Here is a 24,915-nt window from a genome sequence, read left to right on the forward strand (position 1 = left end):
TGGACAGCTTATGGAATGCAAATATTTGTTGACGTAAGAGATAAAATATTGAACATGAAGGTAAAATGTTTATCTTCATAAGGAATTGGTTGACTTCTGATTGAATTGGATATGTTTTCAATCTTCTGAGAGTAATTTTTTTTAATGATTATAGCAATAGAATTATAACTCAGAAGGCTGACAGAAAATAAAGTCATTCTCATATTGGATATTAGATGAGTTGGCATAGAAAGGGAAGGGCAGAAGGTGCTGAAAGCAGGGGTTAGCACTGAGTTGGCTTTGGGTCATTAAAGGGCCATGACGATCGTATTGGGCCATATGGGGTACGAGGGTGATGGGTAGATACAGACATAGTTTGGGCTTAAGAAAATGGGTGCAGGGCTTTGGTTAACATGGATGGGCATGGAAAGTAAGGGAATGAGACAGGAGGTATGCTTTATGTTTAGGTATTTAATTTTTAAATTTTGAACAGCGCATGGAACCCCAAGGCAGGCTTTCAACACAGCCTATCTCAAAACCTACCTGTCTCCTGTACTCTTCCCTGGCTGCCTGGCCCAGCCCAACCCACCAGATTAAAATTGGGAAGAGTAGTGATCATTTCTAAAGGCCAGGTTTACAGACTTGGGATATCTCCCAACTCTGTGCACTTGATCCGGGAATGAAAACCAGGGCTGTTGTTCCTTGATTCCAGTCATTTCAGGTTTGAAACACCGCTACTTCTGTTTTCTCAAACAGAGGTAGTAAGACAAATTGCTTTCATGAGTGGCTGTCTTTTCCTTTTCTTTGTAGGTGAACAATGAAAAAAGCTGCTGGGCGTTTGTTCATAACTCATTTTCTGTTCATATCACAGATTATTAATACTGAAGTGAAGTGATGAGGCTTGCTGGCTGTAACAAGGTTCCTACTTACATCTGAACTCTTTCTTATACAGCCTCGCTTCAGTTTTAATGTGAGGAAGGTGATAAACACCAGGGAAAGCAAATCAAAGATCAAGATTGATTTATGTGACATATCTGAGGTTCCCTGTTCAACTATTTCAACAACCAGTCATACAGATCAGGCTCATATACAGTAAATTAAATTGAAATTACAGTGTGTTGGATGGAAAATTGCTCAGTTAATCTGCTCCTTCAAAATGAAATTTGTTTTTTTTTTCTCCTCCCCATGTGAACTGCATTCTAATTTTTTTTGCACACCTAACTGGTTTGTGCCTGAATTTTCAATGGTACTTTGAGCTTTCTCTGTCCATTTTTACGTGTTAACTTTGATGCACACAGTAAAGGCGGACTCAACGCTTAGCGTTGTTATCTGTTGACACTCGTAAGGCTCAAAAAGAAATTCAAGCTCGCAATTAATTGTTGAAAAGGAGGTCATAACGAGACTCTACATTTTAAGTTATTTTACTGCAACAAATGATTCAGTATGATTTTAACTAAATGTTATCTTTGTAGGACATTTTACAGAAAGAAACATTCCTCTTTTATGCTTATCTCACTCTCTATTGACTTAAACTCATATAGGAAACAGTCCATTGGTCTCCCTAATTTCCAGTGGGTTCATGATTCCCTGTTCTGCTGAGGAGTGACATTGAGTGACGTTCTCAAGTCAATTCCCTCAGATTTTGGAGAGTTTCCCACTACCAACGAGATGATTTTCCTTTCCCTGAGGCCATACCAGGATGAATCCTCTCTGATTCTTTCGATGTGGAGTGTTGTGCTGCTTTGACTAGAGATTGTCTCTAGATTTGGTAGCTCATAAAAGACCTGCATCCTCTTCGCTGACCACACCAACTGTTTTTTCTTTCCCCTTTCTTTTACTTTTTTTGAAGCCCGCAAGTGTAGATACTGCTCGCAGAGCTGCCCTTGCCCTTCTTCCTAGCTGGAATAATTTCACACTTTGATCAGTTAGTCCCTTGACAAAGCCAGGCTTGTTGTTGGGCAGAATTTGAATTAGTCACATAACCTTCTTCATTTTAACATACATTTAAAGACACGCTCCAAAATATAATTTCATAACCCTAATAATTGCAAAAAAATGTTTAAATTAAGGCTGCTCTTTTATAAATATGCCATTTTTGATTCTTCCATTGCATCCTCGTCCTCTGTATTGAAGAAGTGACAAATTCTACTGAGCATGCATTTTATTCAAAAGTAGCTTCATTGTGCTCAGTTTATGTTAGGCATAGTATTGCTGAAGGTATCTGATCTTAATGATAAATTCTTTGTCTCTTTTAAAATAACAGGAAAAAATAGCTCATATGTTTGGACACAAACTTCACAAACATTCTAATTCAGTCTGATGTTGAGAACTAAGTTTTAGAAGATAATCTGCTTGCATTGAAAAAAATATAATTTGTTTTAAAAAATTTCTGATAAAATCAACAATTGACAGCATTGGGAAATGGAAACAGACATAACTTCTGAAAGATACACTACAATGGGAGATATTGGACCAGATTTTGCACTCTTCTTCAGACATTTATTTACTAATATGATATATGTAGATATTTTGCACAGTGAGCCAATTATCCAAAAAACCTTTGCAAAGCATATGGGACCTTAGGGTGGCACATTGGCTCAGTGGTTAGCACTGCTGCTTCACAGTACCAGGTTTGATGCCACCCTCAGACATCTGTCTGTGTGGAGTTTGCATGTTTTCCCTTTGCGTGGGTTTCCTCTGGGTGCTCTGGTTTCCTCCCACAGATCAAAGATGTCTGGGTTAAGTGGTTTGGACATAGTAAATTGCCCATAGTGTCCAGAGATTTGCATGCCAGGTGGATTAGCCATGGGAAATGCAGGGTTACAGGGTGATGGACCAAATGGCCTGCTTCCAAATTACAAGGATTCTATGAGAATGAACAAGCAACTATGCATCTCCTTAAACAATCAGAATGAAGAATTGTTCATGAGTAGCAGAGGTTGAACCAGGGAGTATCAGTTAGTGTTGTTAATCCAAAGTCAAATACTGTGTAGGAAGCAAAATAATGAGGGAGAAAGAAAAATAGAAGTGAGAGAAATAAAAACCCATAATTTTTAAACCTCTAACAATCATGAATATCTGGAGGAATTAACCTCCAAGTTAGTATAATTTACTCTCTGTGTATCCCCACACCCCAACCCTGTAACTCTGAATTTCCCATGGCTAATCTACCCAATCTATACCTCCCTGGACTCTCTGGGCAATTTAGCATGGCCAATCCACCTAACCAGCACATTTTTAGAATGTGGAAGGAAACTGGAGCACCCGGAGGAAACCCACGCAGACACGGGGAGAATGTGCAAATTTCACACAGGCAGTTGCCCGAGGGTGGAATTGAAACTGAGTCCCTGGCACTGTGAGGTAACAGTGCTAATCACTGAGCCACTGAGCCAATTTCGGGGGAACTTGGAGGTGGTGGTGTCCCGCGCATCTGTTGCTAGAACTGGTACTGTCAAAGCAATCTGGATGGTACAAACTTCTCCTACTCAGTATCGGTAGTGGAAGGAATGGATGTTTATGGATGTGGTGCCAATCAAGTGGGCGCTTAGGCCTGTTTGCTGTCAGGCTTCTTGAGTGTTGTTGAAGCTGTGCTCATCCAGGGAAGTGAGTTTACTCCACCACACTCATTACTTTCTCTTGTAGATTGTGGACAGGCTTTGGGAAGTTGGCAGATGAGTTACTTGCTTCAGGATTCCTAGCCTCTTGACCTGCTGTTGGAGCCATTGGATCTGTATGGGTAGTCCAGTTAAGTTTCTGGTCAATTATAACCTGAGGATGTGATAACAGGGGATATAATGATGGGACTGCCATTGAATTTAAGAGAGGATGGTTGAGATGGCCATTCAGGCATTGTGTGGCCTGACCTGCCACAATTCAGCCCAAGCCTGTGTATATACCTGAGGAATTGTGATAGGTGCAGAAAATTGTGGTATCATTCGTTAACATCCCCATTTCTGACCGTATAATGGAGGGAAGGTTTGATAAGTATTATTTGCTTCACTGCTATTTCTAGGGGAAAGTCTGGTCCAAGGTGTATCATTCTGAAGGGGCTTGAAAGGCAGAGCTAAGAAGTTGCTTCTCTTGGCCAGGGAACCCAAAACAGAGCCTCCATATTAGGATTAGGAGCTTTCATTAGGATTGAGATGTGGCATAATTTCTTCACTCAGAAGGAGTGTGAACCTTTAGAATTCTCTCCCCCGAGGACTGTCGAGCTGTAACCCAAGATAGCAATAATCAACAATGATCTCATGGTCATCGGTAGATTCTTAATTCCGGGGTTTTTTTTGTTGAATTCAAATTCCACCCTCTGCTGTGGCAAGATTCAAACTCAGGTCCCCAGAACATTAGCTGAGTTTCTGGATCAATTGTCAAGCAATAATTCCACTAGGTGTTTGCCGTTAATGCTGTAACCCCCCAAGTGGTTTCAGACAGCTCATTGCCACCTTCTCAAGGGCACCTGGGGATGGGCAATAAATGCAGGCCAGCCAAGAATGCCCACATCCCACAAATTAATTTTAAAAATCACGAACTATATCTAAAGCCATGATAAGTAGGTGCTTGACTCCTCAGGAAACCAAGGGATGGAGGGAAGAGGTGGAAAAGTGAATTTGAAATCCATGATCAGCCATGATCATATTACATAGTGGAGCAGGCTCGACATGCTATGTGGTGTACTTAGGCTCCTATTTCTTGTGGCCTGGTAAGTCAGAAACTAAGGCCTGAATATTCACTACTGAGTCAGGAGTCGATATATTTGAAGTTGATTGGAAGTTGTGCTGCTGGAATTTTAGATTAGATTAGATTCCCTACAGTGTGGAAACAGGCCCTTCGGCCCAACAAGTCCACACTGACCCTTGCAGCATCCCACCCAGACACATCCCCCTATAACCCACACACACCCCTGAACACTATGGGCAATTTAGCATGGCCAATCCACCTAGTGAGCACATGTTTGGACTGTGGGAGGAAACCGGAGCACCCGGAGGAAACCCACGCAGACACGGGGAGAATGTGCAAACTCCACACAGACAGTTACCTGAGGCTGGAATCGAACCCGGGTACCTGGTGCTGTGAGGCTGCAGTGCTAACCACTGAGCCACTGTGCCGCCCCAAATACTTGCATAGACCCTTTATGGGGACCATCTGTGCTTGTTTTTGTGCACAAAATTTCTTGAATTCAAATGTAGATCCAGATATTTGTTTACACTATCCATGGTTAATTGGTCTCGCTGTCAGTGCAGTTTGATTTTGCATAAACAACGTACAGAACACTTGTCCTTAATTCCCAAGCCACTTGCAATTTACAAATAAAAGCAGAAAATGCTGTAGAAACTCAGCAGGTCTGTCTGCATCTGCCGAAAGAGAAGCAGAGTTAATATTTGAGTCCAGAGACCTTTTTTTCGAATTGAAAGCAACTGGGAATGCAGGGTGAGGTATTGGAGGGAATGAACAGAATACATAGAGACAGTGCTTGGAGAGGGAGAGAGAGAGGAAAATAAAAGGAGAAGCGAACAAAAGGGTTGTTGATGAAAAGTTGGAAGGGAGATAAGTGCTGAGTAGAGTACTGATGAGAACTGTGAATTGTGGAAAATGAGTTGGCTGTGCCGAAAGGAAATTTACAGATGTTTGGCCTTTACAACAGACTCCTTTTACTTCACATAAACTGGATGAGCTTTCATTGGAACTCCCTTTGAAACCACATTATTAAGCCAGAATTTAGTGTTGAGAATCTTCCTTGTATTGGAAAATAGAGCATATGTTCTGCATTCTAATCTCTCCATGACCTGCCATTAAAGAAAGACGTATTTCTGCTGCTGAACGTTACAATTGTCTGTAAGGCTTCTGAAATGCTTTTTTTAATGTTTATCATCACTCGCTTGAGAAATCTTCAGCAATGACAATGGTTTGTTACACATTGGAATTCTGAGCAATGTAACAGCACTTACATGAAAGAGGAATTCATTATTTGAATTTAATTCAGATATAACATTTCATTGAGATTGTTTGTGTTGAATTAAGGATAATGACTTTTTTTAAAAAAATTGACTGAATCACAGCACAAATGTTGAAACTTTTTCAATTATAGATAGTCTGCTGTTTTTTTAATTGTTATCTGTTATAAATAAGTCATAATGTTTGGGGGACAAAAAAGCACTGAGTTTTAGCTCTCTTTTTACACCACAGAGCACAGATGATCTATTGGTTGCATCTGCTGAATGTCCTAGCGATGATGAGGACATTGATGAATGTGAGCCAAGCTCAGGTGGGTTAGGTGAGTCCATTTTTATTACTTTCTACTCAGTGTTTCTGAAACTGCATGCTTTATATGTCTGCTTAATCAATGGAAGGGGTTTCATTGTTTGGTCACTGTAGGTGTTAAAGGGCTTAGTGTAGGTCTGTAGACAGGAACTCTTTCTGCATTGCATCTACAAATCTAAGGCGAAATGTGACACCTCAGCCTATATTATTATAAGGATCCAACACCACACTCTCTATGCCATTATTCTGACAGCCAGTGAGTTTAAAATGGGAGTGAGATGTGAGATAGACTTAAACAAAGTCTATTTACTTTGCAAGCAGTGTCTCTTTGAACAGCACATTGCAGCAAATGGTATACAAAGGCTATTTAAAGAATGTGTCCATAAAACAGCAAACTCATGATCAAAACTGTCGCCACTTAGCCTGATGTAAAAAAGAAAGTGAACTCCCTACTAAAGTGGAGTGATTGAGAGATAGTTACATGTTACAACTGACTTTTTCTCTACAACATTGCAGCGAGTGTAGTGCACTTGCATACAAATAGTGTGTAAAATCAATCCCAATCACTAACAGAGATAATGGGAACTGCAGATGCTCGAGAATCCAAGATAACAAAGTGTGTAGCTGGATGAACACAGCAGGCCAAGCAGCATCTCAGGAGCACAAATGCTGACGTTTCGGGCCTAGACCCTTCATCAGAGAATCTGATGAAGGGTCTAGGCCCGAAACGTCAGCTTTTGTGCTCCTGAGATGCTACTTGGCCTGCTGTGTTCATCCAGCTACACACTTTGTTATCCCAATCACTAACAGCATTGCAGTCTCTAGGCTTATTACCCAATCTATGTCCATTCCAGCTGAGAATAATGGCATCACCATATCTGTCAATACACCTATACATTCAAAGGCTCAGCTCAGTAAATTTTCTGCTGGTAGGCATGAACAACTCTTAGATTCATGAATCAAGGTGGAACATCTGATGTAACACATCAAAACAAGTATACCTTTCTCTGTACACACATACAAACATTCTGAGAATTATACAAAGATAACGCAGTGAGGAGCTGGAGCACTAGACCAGGCCAGGCAGCATCAGAGGAGCAGGGAAGTTGATGCTTCGGGTCGGGACCCTTCTTCTGACGAAGGGTCCCGACCCGAAATGGCACTTCTCCTGCTCCTCTGATGCTACCTGGCCTGCTGTGCTCTTGGAACTCCTCACTGTGTTATTGCTGACTCCATCATCGGCAGTTCTTACTGTCTCTGAGAATTATACATACATTTTAACAGACATTTTGCCATTGAGAAAGCGACAAAAATGCACTAAACCATCTAAATAAATATTTAAGAGCCCATTTTGTATTTTTACACGTATTCAGACATTTTAACAGGCTTAGGATTATGTTATATTTTCCGGTCAGAATAGAAATTAATGCACATACTGTGCTCTTTAACCTGCAGAGCAGGCAATAATACTAACCAAAATTCCTGAGGCTCACAGCACATATTTCATTTAAAATCAGGTCAGTAAAGAAATTACTGCAAAGGTTCTGTATGTATTTCTGCAAAGCTGGTAAGATTTCCATTTTTGCTTTAGTCTCAGCGAGTGATTTATATTCAGTGGAAAGTTTTCAAGGAACATGCTAAATCCATTTGTCCCTTGGGCTAATCTGTCAGGGACACAATCACTGGGAACTGCTCACACTGTCACATTAAAACTGTAGCAAAGAGGATGTTGTCCCCTTTGGTCTAAATTATTTTTCGCAGTATTTTACCTGTTAGTTTCTCCCAAAGATACGTTCTTCCAAATAAAAGCTGTTGCAAAGTTTCCTTCTTTTCTCAATAGCTCAACGCCAGTAGCATTCGTAATTCCCCAACATAGTAATTAGCCATACTGTTCATTCGTTTTGCCTCTCCCACTTCCACTTTTTATCCAGATGCTGTAAAGTGTGCATCTGTGACAATGGGAGCTTTCCCCTACAGTCTTTCTCCATTGGAAAACAATTATTTATCACGGCTGAGATTGGGCAGTTCACAATCGGGTCACAGAGGTGAATCCTATCATTCTGTGAAATAAGAGTGTTGATACAATGTGTCATGTCATTAGACAACAATTGCAGTTTTCTTTCAGCTTTGTAAAACTCTGTTGGAACAGTACAAAATAAATGGAAGGTTGGGCTGAAATTTCTATTGGGTAGACAGCAAAGTATGGGCAATCAATGATCCTTCCTACACATACACAACATTTATTTTAATTGGAATATACATGAATATTGTGCAGCGTGTAAAATGGGCTATCACTATCCAAGGTTACTTTTATTTGTCTTTGATTCATCATGTAGGTTTAACAGCACAGGAGGCAACCATTCAGCCCATTGAGTGAATGGTTCTCTAGAGAGCAGTTGAACCATTCTCATTCCCCTACTCTATTCCTGTAATCCAACAAGTTTATTTCCCTTCAGAGCTCTTTCAACAAAATCATTATTCATCTTTACTTCCGTCACTTGCAAAGGCAGCGAATTCCAGGACACTTGCTGCCGAAAAAGTTATTTCTCATAACTATTATGCATCTATTTCCCAAAGCTTTAAATCTGTGTCTCCACCTATTTATTCAATCAACTTGTCTTTGTCTATCTCAGCTATAGCCATCATAATCATGTACACCCAATGGGAAGTGGTGGCATGGTGAGCTAATGTTTCGGAGAGAAGGGTTTGAATCTCAGCGTGACAAATGGTGAAGTTGAATTTATTAAAAATCTTGGATAAAATAATTGGTTTAATGGTGCCTATGTAACCACTGTTGATTGTCATAAAAAAATCTGGTTCACAAAATGCTTTCGTTGGCCTGGGGGAGGGGGTGTTCTGCCATCTTTGCCTGGTCTGGCTTACTCTTGACTCTGGACCAAGAAAAATACTCTGAACTGCCTTCTGAGAAGTTAGGGCTGAGCAATAACTGCCGGCCTAGCCATCAGCATCCTCATCACGTGATGAAATTTCTAACAAACTCTCCTCAATCTCCTTTGTCTTCGAAGAAGGACAACCCAGTTTCTTCAACCTAATTTTGTATCTAAAATGCCTCATTTCTGAAACTATTCTGGAATGTTTCCTCTGAACCCTTGTGTCCTTTCTAAAGTGTGGTGGTGAGACATGGTGCAATAATCCACTTGTTAGTAACCAGAACTTTTATAACTTTTTCGTCCTTTTGATCTCTGTACTTTTATTTATGAAGTTTTGCTAACTAGCCAAATAAAATATTCTACCACCCTCGAGAATTAGTGCATATTGTCTCCAAAGTCCCTTTGAGCCCACAAACACTTTGATAACGTGGTATTAAATCTGCATTGAGCCTTCATATTCCTTCTGCCAAAATGCATTACCCCACTTTTTGTTGTCAAATTCTATCTGCCTCTTTTGCTCGTCTATGACTTTTATAGTTGACTTGTTTCGCTCTCATTGTTTGCCACAACGCCAAGCTTGGAAACATCAGACCATTTAAAATGTTTTTGTCTCTTCCAACATTTAAATTTTACACATATGTTTCTAGTTACTCATAACATCATGGCGTATGGGAGTGTAACAATGAAGTCGATGATGAGACATTGTCTCAAATGGCCGTGCAGGCTCAAGGGGCTGAAAGACCAACTGGTGCTCCTATGTTGCTATCAAAAATGACAGGGTCCTAACACTTCACCACCAAACTACTTCCAACCTGAAAAATAATACTTTGTTTTGTCTTAGCGCCATTTTTGAAATCCAAGCTGACATTAACCCATGTGTCCTGAAATGAATCCTGCATGTCTAGTTGCCTAACCATTCATTTTTGTCACATTGTGGAAAATTCCTTATGTTATTTCTGGAAAAGCTCACTTCCGCTGACATTTTTAATCAGTTTTGACAACTGTCTTCCATTTTCTCCTGACACTTTTGAAGGTCTTGACTTTTCTCTTAGCCTTGACCCTTTCCACTGTTGAGGAAGATCCTCCAATGATCCCAGTAAGTAAACAGTCTCCATGCGGGAGCATAGATGATGGGTTTTGCAATGCTATTCTTGCACAGTAAGTTATGACAGGCAAGGCTGATCACTTCCTAACCCCTTGCCCCTCCAAGATTATTATCTGGAGACACCATAAGGCCTAGCCAGAGTCATGGCTTGTATGTGCTTAATCTTCTTTCACTAAAGGACACTGGGACAATTTGTAGCATCCAAACCGCAGTTCTGTCTGACCTGAGCTGCAAATAAAAGAGCTACAATGAAATGTTTCATGTCTAATCTCAGAATGAGTGAAGAAACAGGTGCTGCAAAGTGATTTCTTACAAAATAATGATTGTTATACTTCATTGTGCTATAATTCTAAAAGTACTGTTGGGATGGAATAACAACGTAGAATTTGGGGACAGGATAACTAAATCTTGAATGCTTTTACTTTGAATGAATAACTGTAAACAGCCCTAGCACCTTGGCCAAGGGTAAAAATAAATTAAGAAAGTAAGGAGGGTTTTTCTTTTCTGAAGTCTTAGTCAATAAATGCACTGCATATTGTCAAACTGAGACATATTCTGCTATGCTAATTCAGCTGACTACAGCTGGAGTACGCATGAGAATGTTGTATCCCAGGATCTAATGAGGTAGGAAAATCAACTGATGTTTGCATATCTGATTGCTGTCCAATGGTTGTTGCTGGTGTGTTCAGGTGTGGAGATTCTGAGCAACATAGGCCACACCTTGAGTTGATACTTGCATGATCTAACATCCTTCTGCTGCAAAGGGCAGAATTTTTATCTTAATATGGAGCTGGGACTGCGTGTGATTTTGTGCTGCCTACTGGCATTCCAGTTGGCCAACACCCTCCCATCCCTGTGCTAGTTCCCCAGATACAGGATTACAAATGAAGATGCCAGGTGCCTTGAAGTGGCGAGTCACTAATTAAGGTAAGTTAAAGACCAAATCAAGCCAGTAATCAGAGGATGACTGGAATCTTACAGTTAAATTAAAAAATTGCCTCCAGATTTTTGATGTCATCCCCACCTACATGACCATAGCTGCAACCACTGGTCAAATTTTGGAGAAGGTCCTCAATGCTGCCTGGGCTTTGTTACTATTTTGTACTTTTGGAAGATCCTGAGGGAGTACCTCTGTATGGAGATGCACACCCCCTCGTCCCTTTCCTGCAATTACCTTCAAGCTTTCAGAGTCTACCCACTGTGCCTAATTGGATGGGGACTTTGTCATCTAGCCGCCAATTAATTGAAATTCGGTATGACAGGTCGGCAAAACATCGAGGGCCGAAGGGCCTGTACTGTGCTGTTATGTTCTATGTTCTAAATTCCAGGCCCTCTTATTTGATCACAGCATTGGGGTTCTGATCCAAAACGCAAAGTCCTACCCTAACAGTCAGATTCAAGTGTGAATATTGGGTATTTGAATCAAACACTGCAAGTCTGGCCATAACATTTTTAATTCATTAATAACTCCTTCAGGAATGGAGAACAAATGAAGAGAGATGATGAAATGGAAGTGAGGGAAAACTTGTTTTTAAATTAGCAGCAAACAATAAACTTGACTCATTAAGTCACCCTGTGTTATATATTGACGAATAAAGACATTGTTATAATGTACATTAGTTCATATAATGAAACCAGAATCTAAAATCTGAAATGAGAGAGAGAATACAAAGTGTCACAACTTTGTGGTAAAGTCATCGGACCCCTGGACACACATTCAGCGCATTATTTCTACATCACTGTTTTAGAAAATTACAAAAATAATTACTTCCTGCACCTTTAGCATTAATTGCTTGTTTATCAGTAACAAGAAAAAAGTTGTTTTCTGAGAAATTGTTACGAAATGTTTATCACAGTTTGTGTTAGAGGAACTCCCTTTCACTGTCTACTTCTGCAACAGTTGTCATATGTCTTTGCCAGTTCTGACTGTCAAGTGCAGTCACTAACCTTGTGCTCCATCTGATGCCTGTACATAGATGCAGTAATATAGGATCTAAACTGTAACGTACAATCAACATTTCAATATTAAAATGTTCCTTGTGCCTTTTCTTTTGTGCACACTTCAAATCACTTCCCAGACACGAACAAAAGGGAGAAGGTGAATTATTTTTACTCGGCCTGTTGGTAAAAAGGAGTTAGTTTTTCATTTTTTTTACTGGTGTGTAAAAAGAAGTGTTTCCCCAGACCTCGTTTGCGAAGTCCAATTTTAAAATGACCTACAGGAAATTCTCTATGGATAAAGAAAGTAGGATTTATTGCCACACTCAAACAAAAACAAAGGGAATGGCTCACAATCCACATTCTCACATGCATGTATCCAAGTCAGAGAGAAAGGATTAAGGAAAGAAGTTACAAATGACAAATTACTTGAAAAATATCTGATATCAGAATTCTTTCACATGACTTAGAGTGTCCAGTGAATTATTGTCCAGTGGAGGTTCGTTAAGTTGGATGAAAGAGAAGTTTTGTCAGCAGGAGTTCAGACACAGTTCAGTTGGTGGTAAAGGTGCAGAAATTGTAAATTGATGTTTGGTTCACTTTGCTGGTCAAATACAGGATTATTTTCAGACCTCAGATTTTTGAGAAAGGTTTAGATCAGAGGCAGGTTTAACTAAGCCTCGAGTTCTGATATTGTGGTCAGACTGATGAAATGCATTTGAAGAAACTGAACTACGAAGGACAATTTAACAGAACAAAAGTTTCAGTTGAATCTCTGGAGCTTCCAACTTAGCCACTCAGCTAATGTGGTAGATTTTGATGATCTGGCCAAAACTTTTTGTGCTTTGCAGCAGATAATTAACATCATAAAAGTCAGAAGCACCAAATCAAGTAGAAATAGAGTTTCCAAGGGCTCCTTTGTTCAGAGCTGGCTGAGGTAGACATCTCGTCTACTGGTCCTTTGTGTTGGCTTGGCTGGAATGTTTATACATGCAAGAAGCTTGACATTCCAGAGGATGATGTGTAAGCCTTTGGCCTCTTGTAACAGCTAATAAAAGCTTTCCAGAAGCTATAATCAACTACCATCATGTGATCAGTGATATTCGTGTTGTCAGCCCAAAAAACTCTCAATTTTTGAAGAAAGTTGGAACAAAAGAAATACTTCCACTAAAGGCAATGTAGGGTCTCTCACATTCTGCCCATTGGGCATATATTCACCCCTTTTTTTACCATGTCCTGGTGAAAATGTTTGCAGTCATTAACATCTGTTTCAATTGTTTATGTACCTGGACTCAGAAAGTCACATAATCACATAATTCTTACAATGTAGGAGGCCATTCAGTCCATTATGTCTGCATCAGCTCTCCAAATGAGCATTATGACTTGTGCCAGTCTCCTGGTTGATCTCCATACCCTGCATTTTGTTGCTATAGAAGTAATTATCTGATGCCCTTTTGAATTCCTCCATTGATTCAGCCTTTATCACACTTCTAGACAGTGCATCCCAGACCCTTGCTACAATTTCTCCTCACATCGTATTTGTGTAGTTTACAAATTACTTTAAATCTATGCCCTCTTACTCTTGATTCCTTTTCAAGCCAGAACTGTTTTTCTCTATCTGTTTCTTCCAGGTCCCCCTTGATTTTGAAAACATATACAATTCTTCTCTTAGCCTTCTCCTCTCTGACAGAACCAGTCCCAACCTATCTGAAGTTTTTCATCCCTGAAAACATTCTTTTAAATCTTTTTGCACCCTCTCCAATGCAATGCATTCACTTCTATCCTGAAATGTGGCACCAAGACCACACACAATACTCCAAGTCCTTGCTAGTATCTTATACAAGTCAACATAACCACAATGCTCTTGTATTCCATGCCCCTGTAACTAGAGACTAGAATACTATATGCACACAATTTGAAATGCATCCAAGTTTTGTATCATTCACAAACCTTGACATTGTTCCATATATAGAAAGGCTAGATAATTGCTATATTACAGAGAGGTGTGGGTTCCAATAACAGCCCTGGGAAACTCCACTCAAATTATTTTCCAGGCCAAAAATTAATCGTTACTGTCTTTTTCCATTACACAGTCACTATATATCCATGCTGCCATTGTTCCTTTATTTCCACAATCGTAAACTCATCACACAAGTCTTTTATGTGGCACTTCTCAAATACATTTTGGAAATCCACACACTGCACCTCAACAACATTCTCCTCATTAACACCCTCTCTTCCCAGAGACTAACTTCGAGTTAGTTAAACATGATTTTCCCTTAATTTAATCTATATTCGACAATATCACTATTAATTCTGTTTGGAATGAACAGATTTTCCATGCTTACATTGTGCTGTGTGTTCTGTTGGTAAAGAGTGAGTTATTGCTATTCAGAGAATACTTCTGAAACAGGCATTAGGCCTGTTTATTTACATGTTTCAGGAAAATGTGTCACTACTGAATCACAACATTCATGATTACAGAGATTTGTGTGGCCTAACCAGCAGTCTTTACAGGGTGTGCTGTGGATAGGACTTCAAACTCAATAGTGGGGGAGTAGGTTGCGACCTGGGAAATTATGGAAAAAGTTGAAGAGGAGGCAGACTCAGCAAAGTTTCCAGAGCCAGGTAATAGGATAGGGAGCATGGGAAAGATCAGGAATCTAATTTTAAGCACAGCAGATAAGGGGGTAACTATGAGAAGTGGGGCACTCAATGCAGGATTGAGGGTTGAGGTTGGTTGGCTTGTCGATCTGGTTTCTTGCTTCACAGATGTTTCGTAATCATGCTGGGTAAGATCCTCAGTGCAGCCTCCATGTTACCCAGCTTGGTAACGAAATGTCTGCGAAACAAGAAAACAGCTCAGCGAGCCAATCAATCTCAACATCCACAACCCGAGCTACAAATCTACTCCAAAACCTTAGTGGATTGAGGGTTCTCAGTTTAAATGCATGCACTGTATGGAACAAGGTAAACGGGATTACAGTACAGAATAAAATTGGCGGGTACAAGGGGATCAGGGCTGGAAACTAATCTAAGGCTACACTTCCTAGTGAAAGGACAGGCAAATGGGCAAAGAGGGCAGGGTTGCCTTGTTAGTAAGAATTGAAATTAAATGGACAGCAAAATGTGTTGTAGAGTCAGAAGGCAAAGAATCTGTGTGGACAGAGTTGAGGAACAACAAAGGAAAAAATACCCTGAAGAGAGTTCTATACAGGACTCCAAGCAGTAGTCAGGTTGTGGGGAAGGAAATAAATCAGGAGTTAGAGAAAACATGGAAGAAAGGCACTATTTCATTAATCATGGGGGACTTCAATATGCAGGTGGACTGGGAAAATCAACATGGTAGTGGACCTCAAGAGAGAGAATTTGTGGAATGTCTATGAGCTGCATTTTTGGAGCAACCTGTAGTTCCCACTAGGGAACAGCTAATTCTGGATTTGGTGACGTGTGATAAGCAGGACTTGATTAGGGGCTTAAGGTGAAGGAACACCCCCCCTCCCCCGTGGGGCAAGTGACTATAATATGAGAGAGTTCACCCTATAATTTGAGAGGAAGCTTGAATCAGACATAACAGTATTACAATTGAGTAAAGGTAACTCAAAAGGCATGAGGAAAGAGCTGGCTAGAATTGATTGAAAGGGGAGCCTAGAAGGGAAGACATGGAGCAGCAATGACAGGAATTTCTGGGAGTAGTTCAGGAAACACAGCTAAGATTCATACAAAGGAAGAAGAAGCATCGTAAAAAGAGGATGAAGTAACCATGGCTGACAAGGTAAGTCAGGGATAGCATAAAAGCAGAAGAAAAAGCATAAAATGTGAAGAAGATTAGTGGGAAGCCAGAGGATCGGGAAATATCTAAGAAACAGCATGGGATAACTAATAAAGCGGTAAGGGAAGAGAAGATGAAATATGAGGGTAAGCTAGCGAGTAATATAAAAGAAAATTGAATGAGTTCTTTTTTAGATATCTAAAAGGTAACAGAGAGGCAAGAGGTGGATTTTGGACAACTAAAAAAAAGGCTGGAGAAGTAGTAGTGGGGGAGAAAGAAATGGGAGAGGAACTGAACTGAGGTACTTTGCATCAGTTTTCACACTGGAAAATACTAGCAGCATATCAGAACTTCAAGAAAGTCAAGAGACATACATGAATATCATGGCTTTGACTCAGGAGAAGGTGCTGATGAAGCTGAAAGTTTTGAAGGTGGATAAATAACCTGGACCAGATGGCCAGACAGAGTTCTGAATGAGATAGGTGAGAAAATTCTAAAGTCAATGGTGATGATCTTTCAGTACTGGAAATAGCTAATGTACCCCCCAGTTTCAGAAGGAAGAGAGGCAGAAGACAGGAAACTATAGGCCTCTTTGCTTTACCTCAGTCATTGGTAAGACTTTAGAGCCCATTATTAGTGATGAGATTATGGAGTGCTTGAAAGTGCATGATAAAACAGGGCACAGTCAGCACAGCTTTGTTGGGGGGTTTGGGGGAGTTGAGGGGTAATGCCTGACAAAGCTGTTACAGTTGTATGAGGAGGTAATGTGTATTTTTGTCAAAGAAGAGCCAGTGGTTTTGATCTGCTTGGATTTCTAAAAGGCCTTTGACAAGGTGTTGCACAGGAGGTGGCAAAATAAGATAAGAGCCCATGGTGTTAGGAGCAAGGTACTGGCATACACAGAGGATTGGCTGACTGGCAGAAGGCAGAGAGTGGAGATAAAGGGTTCTTTTTCAGGATGACAACCGGTGACTACATCTGCAGTGGTCGGCGTTGAGACCACAACTATTCAGGTTATATATTAATGATCTGGATGATGGAACTGAGACCATTGTTGCTAATTTTGCAAATGGCACAAAGATAGGTGGAGGAATAGGTCATGTTAAGGGAGCAGAGAGGCTGCACAAGGAATTGGACAGGTTAGGAGAGTGGGCAAAGAAGTGGCATCCAATATGGAGAAGTGTGAGGTTATGAAGTTTGGTAGGAAGAATAGAGGCATAGACTATTTTCCAAATGGGCAAAGACCTCTGAAATCTGAAGCACAAAGAGGCTCAGGAGTCCCAGTTCACATTAACATGCAGGTTCTGTTGGCAGTTAGGAAGGAAAATGAAATGTTAACATTCATTTCAAGGGGTCTAGAATACAAGAGCAGAGATGTACTGCTGAGGCTTTATAAGGCTCTGCTCAGACCACATTTGGAATACGATGAGTAGTTTTCGGTCTCGTATCCAAGGAAGGATGTGCTGGCATCGAAACGTTCCAGAGGAAGTTTGCAAGAATGATCAGGCTATGAAGGGCTTGTGATATGAGGAACATTTGTGGATTGTGTGTCAGTACTTGATGGAGTTTAGAGGGAGAGGAAATCTGATTGACAGTTACAGAATATTAAGGGGCCTAGATAGAGTGAATGTGCAGAACATGTTACCACTGATAGAGGAGGCGAGAACCTGAGGGCTTAGACTCAGAGTGAAGGGACAACCCTTCAGAACTGACGTGAGGGGGAATTTCTACAGGCAGAGGCTGTGAAAGCCAAATAATTGTGTTTATTTGAGACAGATACTGATAGATTCTTGATTGGCAAGGGGAAATCGAGGATTCCAGGGAGAAGGAGCAGAATGGAGCTGAGAAACATGCCAGCCATGATTAAACAGACTTGATGGACCAAATGGCCTAATTCTGCTCCTCTGTTTTGTGATCATTTGAGTGTTCATCCTGGCTTCATGCCAGTCCTAATTAACATTTCTGGACTCTGCTCAACCATTCTCCTATTTCTACTACCTCCACATGCCTGCAGTCCTGCTCACCATCCTCCTCCTGCCCAGAAACTGGGGGTCACTGCTGGCACCATTGTGTCCTTAGTTATTTCAACCAAAAAAATTGTCAGTGAGCAACTGGGCATCTGCAGCAGGTATCTTCACCTTAACTGTTTAATTTATATTAATTCGAAAATGTAGTCTAGGCCTAACTATTCACCAATAACTTCCTTTTTCCAATTCACACTGGCAGGCTAATGCTGACCAATTTCATCAACCTGTTTTAAATATTATATGAGACTATATTTTTGTAAAACAACTATCTTTTATTTATGACAATATTACCAACGCAAGTTTTCAGAATGTGTAACACTACCATGCAAGGTAATTACAATTCCAAAGTTATTGTGGCATATTTAACTAATCTTGCAGAGATAATAGGTTTTGGAGGCACAATTATAATTCCTGTAGAGTGATCGGGAGTTTACTATAAATTGTAAATGCGATCTATCATCCAGACATTGTATACCCTATCCTGTTTATTTTAACTGACTCAATTTAATAATTTGAATTATCTTTGAAAAGAGAAGTTTTCTTTTTCAATGTATTTTTTTTAATTAAACTTTAATACTTTCTTTGTTAGTAAGACAAAAATGTAAAAACTTGTGTTTGTTCAGAGACGCTACACTATAGAATTGGATAGAGATCTAAAGAACCACAAAACATTTTGAAGTCCTCATCAGAAAGTTTAGCTTTTTTTTCTACCAGTGCTGCCTGATTGCTTGCACATTTACTTTCTTTGTGAAATTATGCAAATGAACGAACAGATTGAAGAGCTATATATTGTAGAAATCTCTCATAAAACTATATAAAAAAATGCAAAATCAAGTCCTTAAAAATGACACTACAGAACTCCAATGTACATCCACTACCTTGAAGTCGGGGTAGATCATATCAACAACCATTTGGCATTGTGAGCTGACATCATGTCTGTAGCTGGACATGTATGAACCATGTGTTTCTGCTTTTTCTTGTCTCCAAGAGCCAACTGGCTATCAAATATAGTTGAAAGGAGCCTAGAGCAACTTAAAGTGGCTGCTCACCAGATTCCCAACTCTATTGAAGCAGTATGGGAGCCGTGTACTTCATAAACACAGATGCTCAATGAACTCGGTGCTTTATTCATCTTGTTCAATCTTAACCTCCTGAGAAAAAATTACCTTCAAAGCCTTGAACTAGTAGCCAATAGAGCATCTAATATGCAGAGCTGCAGGTGGTCTGCAAATGTTAGTTAATTAGTATTGTATCTATTATGCTGCAACCTAATTGAAATGTTTTGCTTTGATTTAATACAATACAATAATAAGCAATGGAAAGTTGAAACAATATGTTCATTGGCTAATAACCTCAGTTTTTTAGTCCCTTTACCTTCAACTATATCCTATACTGGGGAAAGACACGCACTGTGTTTTGTTTTAGCCTTTCTTTCTGCTGTCAGGAGTTAGTGTTTGTGAATGCACCAATCTATAAAAGCAGAAAGCCAGAGGATATCTATGTGGATTTGTCTCTCAATCTTTGCATAAACATGATAAGCAACCTTATCTCAGTGACAAGATTATAGATCCACATTTTTATGAGCGTTTAATTCAACCAATCCTGGGGTTGTTTGTATCCTAGGATACAATTTGAAGACAATTAAAACAGCTAGTTGAGTCTATCAATTAACATAAGGCACCTTTAAACACACATTTAATTATAATTTTGGTTTGATTTAACCAGCCATAACCACGCAGTTCATTTTGAACTTTTTCTATTCTGTTTAGTTTTGATGGATTGGCTAATAATATGGGAGAATTGATGTTCAACTTTCTCAGACTGCCCACGACCGTACTGATCTATCAGATCACTGATTCTTTCTGCTACCTTGAAATGAATGACAGTCTCTCCTGACAGGAGGCTGTTCTATGCCAGGCTACACAGTGAATCTGTCTGAAAGTAATTTCCACAGCTGCTAGCTGTTTGAAATGAAATTATAAATTATTAGATGTTTGAGGATAACATTTAAAATTCACAGAGGTAACTAGTCTTGCCTTCTAGCAATGCTTTGATTTTGCTTGGATAGTTGATTGGCCACAGACCATAGATGACCATTGTAGCAATATGATGCAAGCAGACTCTTTCCTGTACATATTAATGAAATTGAGTCATTCAGATACATTTTTCATTGCTGTCGAAATTTATTGTGCAACTGGATAAAACAATAGTAGGTTTTCAAATTAACTGATATGAGCCTTGAGATGTAACCCACGTGAGTCTTTTAATTTAAGATTTGTTCACATATTAAAAATTCTGCCTTGGTTATTTCAGTATGTTAATATTTTAAATTGAAATCAAAAAGCATGATGTAGCATGACATTAACATGTTACAAAACAGATGAAGCTTCATGGTAGTATTACCACGTGCAACATATTTATACAAAAGATTCCAGATAATTAATTTAATAAACTAAAAGGAAAAGAATTGATTAAAGGAACTGATGCTCCCAAAGTCTATATGATATATTCAGAAAATTCATCCCTATCAGATTATCTTTGAGCTTGTTGGTAATCCTAGAATGTGAGAATGATAATAATGTTTGTAGTTAGTCAGTCCTAAAAATCATTAACTCCATTTGCGAGATCTAATTTTGCATATCTGCATGAGGTTGTTTTTACACTGAATAAAAGTCGAAAATATCTCTGGTAAATAATGATACTTCCTTAAAAACTTTTCAAAATAATCTTTCTTTCAAGATGTACATATGGCAGGCTAAAAATAATTTATTTTGAAAATATTTTCTCACTTTAATAAAATGTTGGAGAGCAACATACCATTATTAACATATTCTGTCTGCAATCAGTAATTTGTAAAATTACATTTTTGATTCATTCTGTATATATTAATCAGTCTAATTCAATGATTTTGGAAACTAATGAGGTGGGTTATAACAGAATTCCGGACAGAAACAGTAGGAAGGATTTTCTGACCTGTGGCAATCTCACACAGATTGCCCCTCCACTTGTTATTCGCACCATAAGACACCTCTGCAGTTCTGATAGGAATTCTGATCAGGGCTCCCTCAGAAATGCAGAGCCATATTTCCACGCCGACAGGTCCCTCATATAAAGAACAACCGTGCTCCCATTTTCGTGGCAGTTAGCTGCTGTATTCTGAAATGTAAAGATCCAGAATCACAAGCAACAAGGTTGACAGCTACTGTCAAAAAGTAATCACATAAAATAAGTGTGAGGTTAGGATGACGAGACGGTAGCTTGTCATGTGGGTAGTTGTTGGGTACCAGCTATGTAGTGTTAAATGGGGAGGATGCGGAATGTCAAGTCGATGGGGTATTCCGTCCCATGGGGTAATGTGCTAGGTGGGCAGGAGGCCAGGTAAGTAGGGTTACGGGGGAAAGGTGACATGTGGCCCAAGTTAAGTGATGAACTGTTTAAGTGAGGCATGGGTGGGTTTGAGATATCTTATCTTGCAGTGGAATAATGTGTAGTTGTGTCCAGAGTGGAGGAAAGGGGTTTGGGTCCTAGAAGGAACAGAACTGTTAGAGGTCAAGGCCTGAGGTTGTTTGGGGTCTTGGAAATTATAGATGGGTATGTGTGAGAAAAGTTGAGATTAGTTTAATAGTTGCTTAAGAGGTATACTAAGTTTTAATTACCTGAGTTTTCCTGCGTAACTACTTATTTAACTTTAGCGAAACTGGTTGAAACCTCTGATTTAAATAAATACATTTGGGGGGATTCTATGCATACAAATCTCCAGTGGAATCTTCAATTTCTCAGATCATTCACTTTGAAATCTTTAAAGATGGGGATTCTGTAGGGTCTCCATACATAACTCATAGTTCATGCTTCTGAAATGATTATCTGGTGTCTTGCTGTCCTTGACTTGTCTTGGTACAATAATGACTATCTTCTCTGAAATTTTTTGGTACTTCATTTCTTTTCAGTACATCCTTTCTTCACTTACCCAGAAAATTCTGTTCATAGTAGCCTCCATAGATGTAACATAAATCGATGAATGTGTTTATTATTATACTACACCAGAAGTGCTTTTGCAGCCAGAATTCCGTACTTACTTGGACATTCAGAGCCAGATCGATGTTTGAACTATACATTTGAAAGCTTATGTAAAGTATGCTTTATTGCCACCATAATCCAGGATGGAAAGCCTCTTTTCTTTCTTGCAAAATAGAAAATTGGATTTAGAACTTTATATTTTCAAAATGAGGCTGAAAATCTTAGGCACAATATGATGCCATAATTACAATTTCCTTAGTTCCTTTTGGGCATAAGGACTTGCAGCCTTCTCTGTAGCTCTGATCTTCCATTAATTTACTTTAAAAAAAACTTGAAAGAGGGGTTTATGGAAATAATTTCATCTAAGGTCTCCGCTTCAATAATTGTCTGCTTTCTGACATGTGGTTTCATAACTCAACTCAGGCGGAGGTCAACTCTTAAAATGTGAAGAGATGTTTGATCCACATTTTTCTGGAAGAGCACACCGCCTATGATGAAGCCACAAACAAGATATTAACATATAAATCATTCACACTCTGTGGGAAATGTTTTGGTTAAGAACTTTCTGCAGAAGTACATATTATTTTGAATTATTTTGTTGATAAAAGGCAAGGAATTGTAGTTGCAGATAATTAAAGATAACACCACTAGGAGGAGGGTTCCGGTCTGTGGTGCAATAGAGTAACCAATGTAGAATAAACTTTTAGCTCTTATAACCAAGGAGTCCTACTGGCAGTCGTTGAGACCCAACAGTGCAAGTCCAATATAGAACAGGTGCAAGGCACTAAAAAGCTCCCACTCTTATTGTTTGAGAAAGTGAGTACAATTGTCTTGTTCTAAAATTGTGGCTCGAGAGACCAAATTGCAGCCTCAGTTTTAGCATTTATAATTCTAGAAAGATGATACAGAAATTCAACTCTTGCTGCTTAATAAGTCACATGACTCCCTTGATTTTATTGTTGTAATTTTGGCATTTATATTGTCTGGTTCAAGAGACCAGCTAATACAAACAACATTTAATTGGAACCGAAAGAACTGTGGATACTGTAAAGCGGGAACAAAACAGAAGTTGCTGGAAAAGTTTGGCAGGTCTGGCAGCATCTTTGGAGAAAAAAATCAGAGTTTACGTTTTGGGTCCGGTGACCCTTCTTGAGAACTCCAAGGGTCTGAAGTTCCCGAAACGTTAATTCTGATTTTTTTCTCCACAGATGCTGCCAGACCTGCTGAGCCTTTCTAGCAACTTCTGTTTTTCTTCCAAATTTAAAATATTTTGCTTAGTATTTAAATCTCTTTGTTGTTTCTCCCATCCCCGTGGCAATAACTTTCTTGAGCTGACAATATCTCCTGAATTCTTCAATTTGTCAGTAATGCATATGCCTTCAGTCATCAGGATCCCTTTCTGGACAACTCTTACCTCAACCTCCTTGCCCCTCCTTTCCTCTTTCTCCTTAAGACTCCCCTTAAAGTGAATATTTTTCACTGACCTCGTCATCGTTCCTCATCATACATCACCTTTAGCTCAGAATCCATTGTTTCCTTGCCTTGGTGCAATTTTCTCTGTTCCAAGAATTGAAGCTTCTTATGTTACAGTCAGTAACAAAAGATTATGACTGTCCTCTTTATTCTTCCAGAAAGCCAATTGATGAAGGATACAAAAACACAAAAAAAATCAATGAAGTTTTAGTATGGAAACCATACTCTTAAAGAGAATGCAGCTATACATCTCTGACAAATTCTGGTCCTAACTACCAATTTTTAGCACCCACATTCACAAATTTACCTCAGTCAAATAAAATATTTCATGTGTAAAAATCCTGTAACATAATTGGCACACCAAGGTCAACCAGTTATACCCACCATGGTAATCTGTCTCTGCCTGTACATTAATGCTACACTGGATGTAAATCAGTTCCACCTCATTCCCATGGTCATGAATTTGTCATTCAGTGATCACAGGAGCTGCCACTGAAAATCAAGTGAGAGTTTGCTTTGACCATTAAGATGAGGGTGGTAATGTTCTTTATATTAATGGTCGTATCAGAGCTGATTCCTGACCAGTCAGAAATCTGACACTGACTCGAGAAAGTTGGGTACTTGTAATGCAATGTACTCTGCTTGAGCCAAGGGCAGGACAGGATGGAGTGCCTCTCTTGCAGGATTCCTTTCCCAATCAGGCGCCCACTCTCTCCTCCAGTCCCCACCTGACAACCCAGAACCTACCTCATCAGGGTGCCCATGGCGCGTTTAAACTCACGGAACTGCACGTTTTCTCAGCAAGAGGCAGTGCCCCTGGTGGTGCTGGCAGATCTCTGCAGCAGTTCTCTGTGGCGGGATTTCGTTCCAAGTGAAGGGTGGAAATCAGTCTGTTCAGTCAGGTGATACCACACGTGGAGAATTTGGCATCTTTCGCACTGACCTTTTCTCTGGTGGGGCAGGAAATCTTGCTGTCTGAAAGATGCTGCTCAGTGTTAAAGAAAAGGAAAGAAATGCGTTGGCTGTGTCAAATCACCTTACTGCTGTGAAATGCCATACTGCCTGCTTTTAAAATAGACAAGCAGAAAGCTCTCTTTCAAAATTTGTAAGTAAACTATCTGATTTCTGTCATCAAGAGTGATGACCCATAGGGATTGCTCTCCATTAGTTAGTCACCTGTTGTGTATTGAACTGATGCCAGTTTTCAGCCTAAACAGCAAGGAGTGTCCAAAGATAGATACTGCAGCAATATGCTCGGCATTGATCATGATCATTAGTCTCATATTTCTCTTTAAATTCAGTGTAGGACTGGAAAGGACAAGAAGTTGAGTGAATCATGTCAGGATTTGAATCCAAGGTTTTTTGTATAAAAATGAGTCCCCAGCTTAACAACTCCCTCCCCCCACTACAACAGTATCACCTCCGATCCCTTACACCTTCTAGACTCTGACCCAA

General features: G+C 39.6%; 1 protein-coding gene across 50 annotated transcripts in view; it reads left to right on the plus strand.

Annotated features, from left to right (window-relative positions):
• nrxn1a (neurexin 1a) overlaps nucleotides 1-24,915 on the plus strand; it is a 1,700,803-nt gene that overhangs the window by 1,667,548 nt on the left and 8,340 nt on the right. For 38 of the 50 annotated variants that reach the window (XM_059648525.1, XM_059648528.1, XM_048536722.2 and 35 more), the window contains one exon: nucleotides 6,163-6,250. In XM_059648525.1, the coding sequence (XP_059504508.1) occupies nucleotides 6,163-6,250 (88 nt within the window). The remainder of the gene's footprint in view (nucleotides 1-6,162; nucleotides 6,251-24,915) is intronic. The other 12 variants (XM_059648548.1, XM_059648535.1, XM_059648540.1 and 9 more) reach the window with 1 other exon arrangement.

This window comes from Stegostoma tigrinum, chromosome 9 (genome assembly GCF_030684315.1).
Source record: "Stegostoma tigrinum isolate sSteTig4 chromosome 9, sSteTig4.hap1, whole genome shotgun sequence".
NCBI lineage: Eukaryota > Metazoa > Chordata > Chondrichthyes > Orectolobiformes > Stegostomatidae > Stegostoma > Stegostoma tigrinum.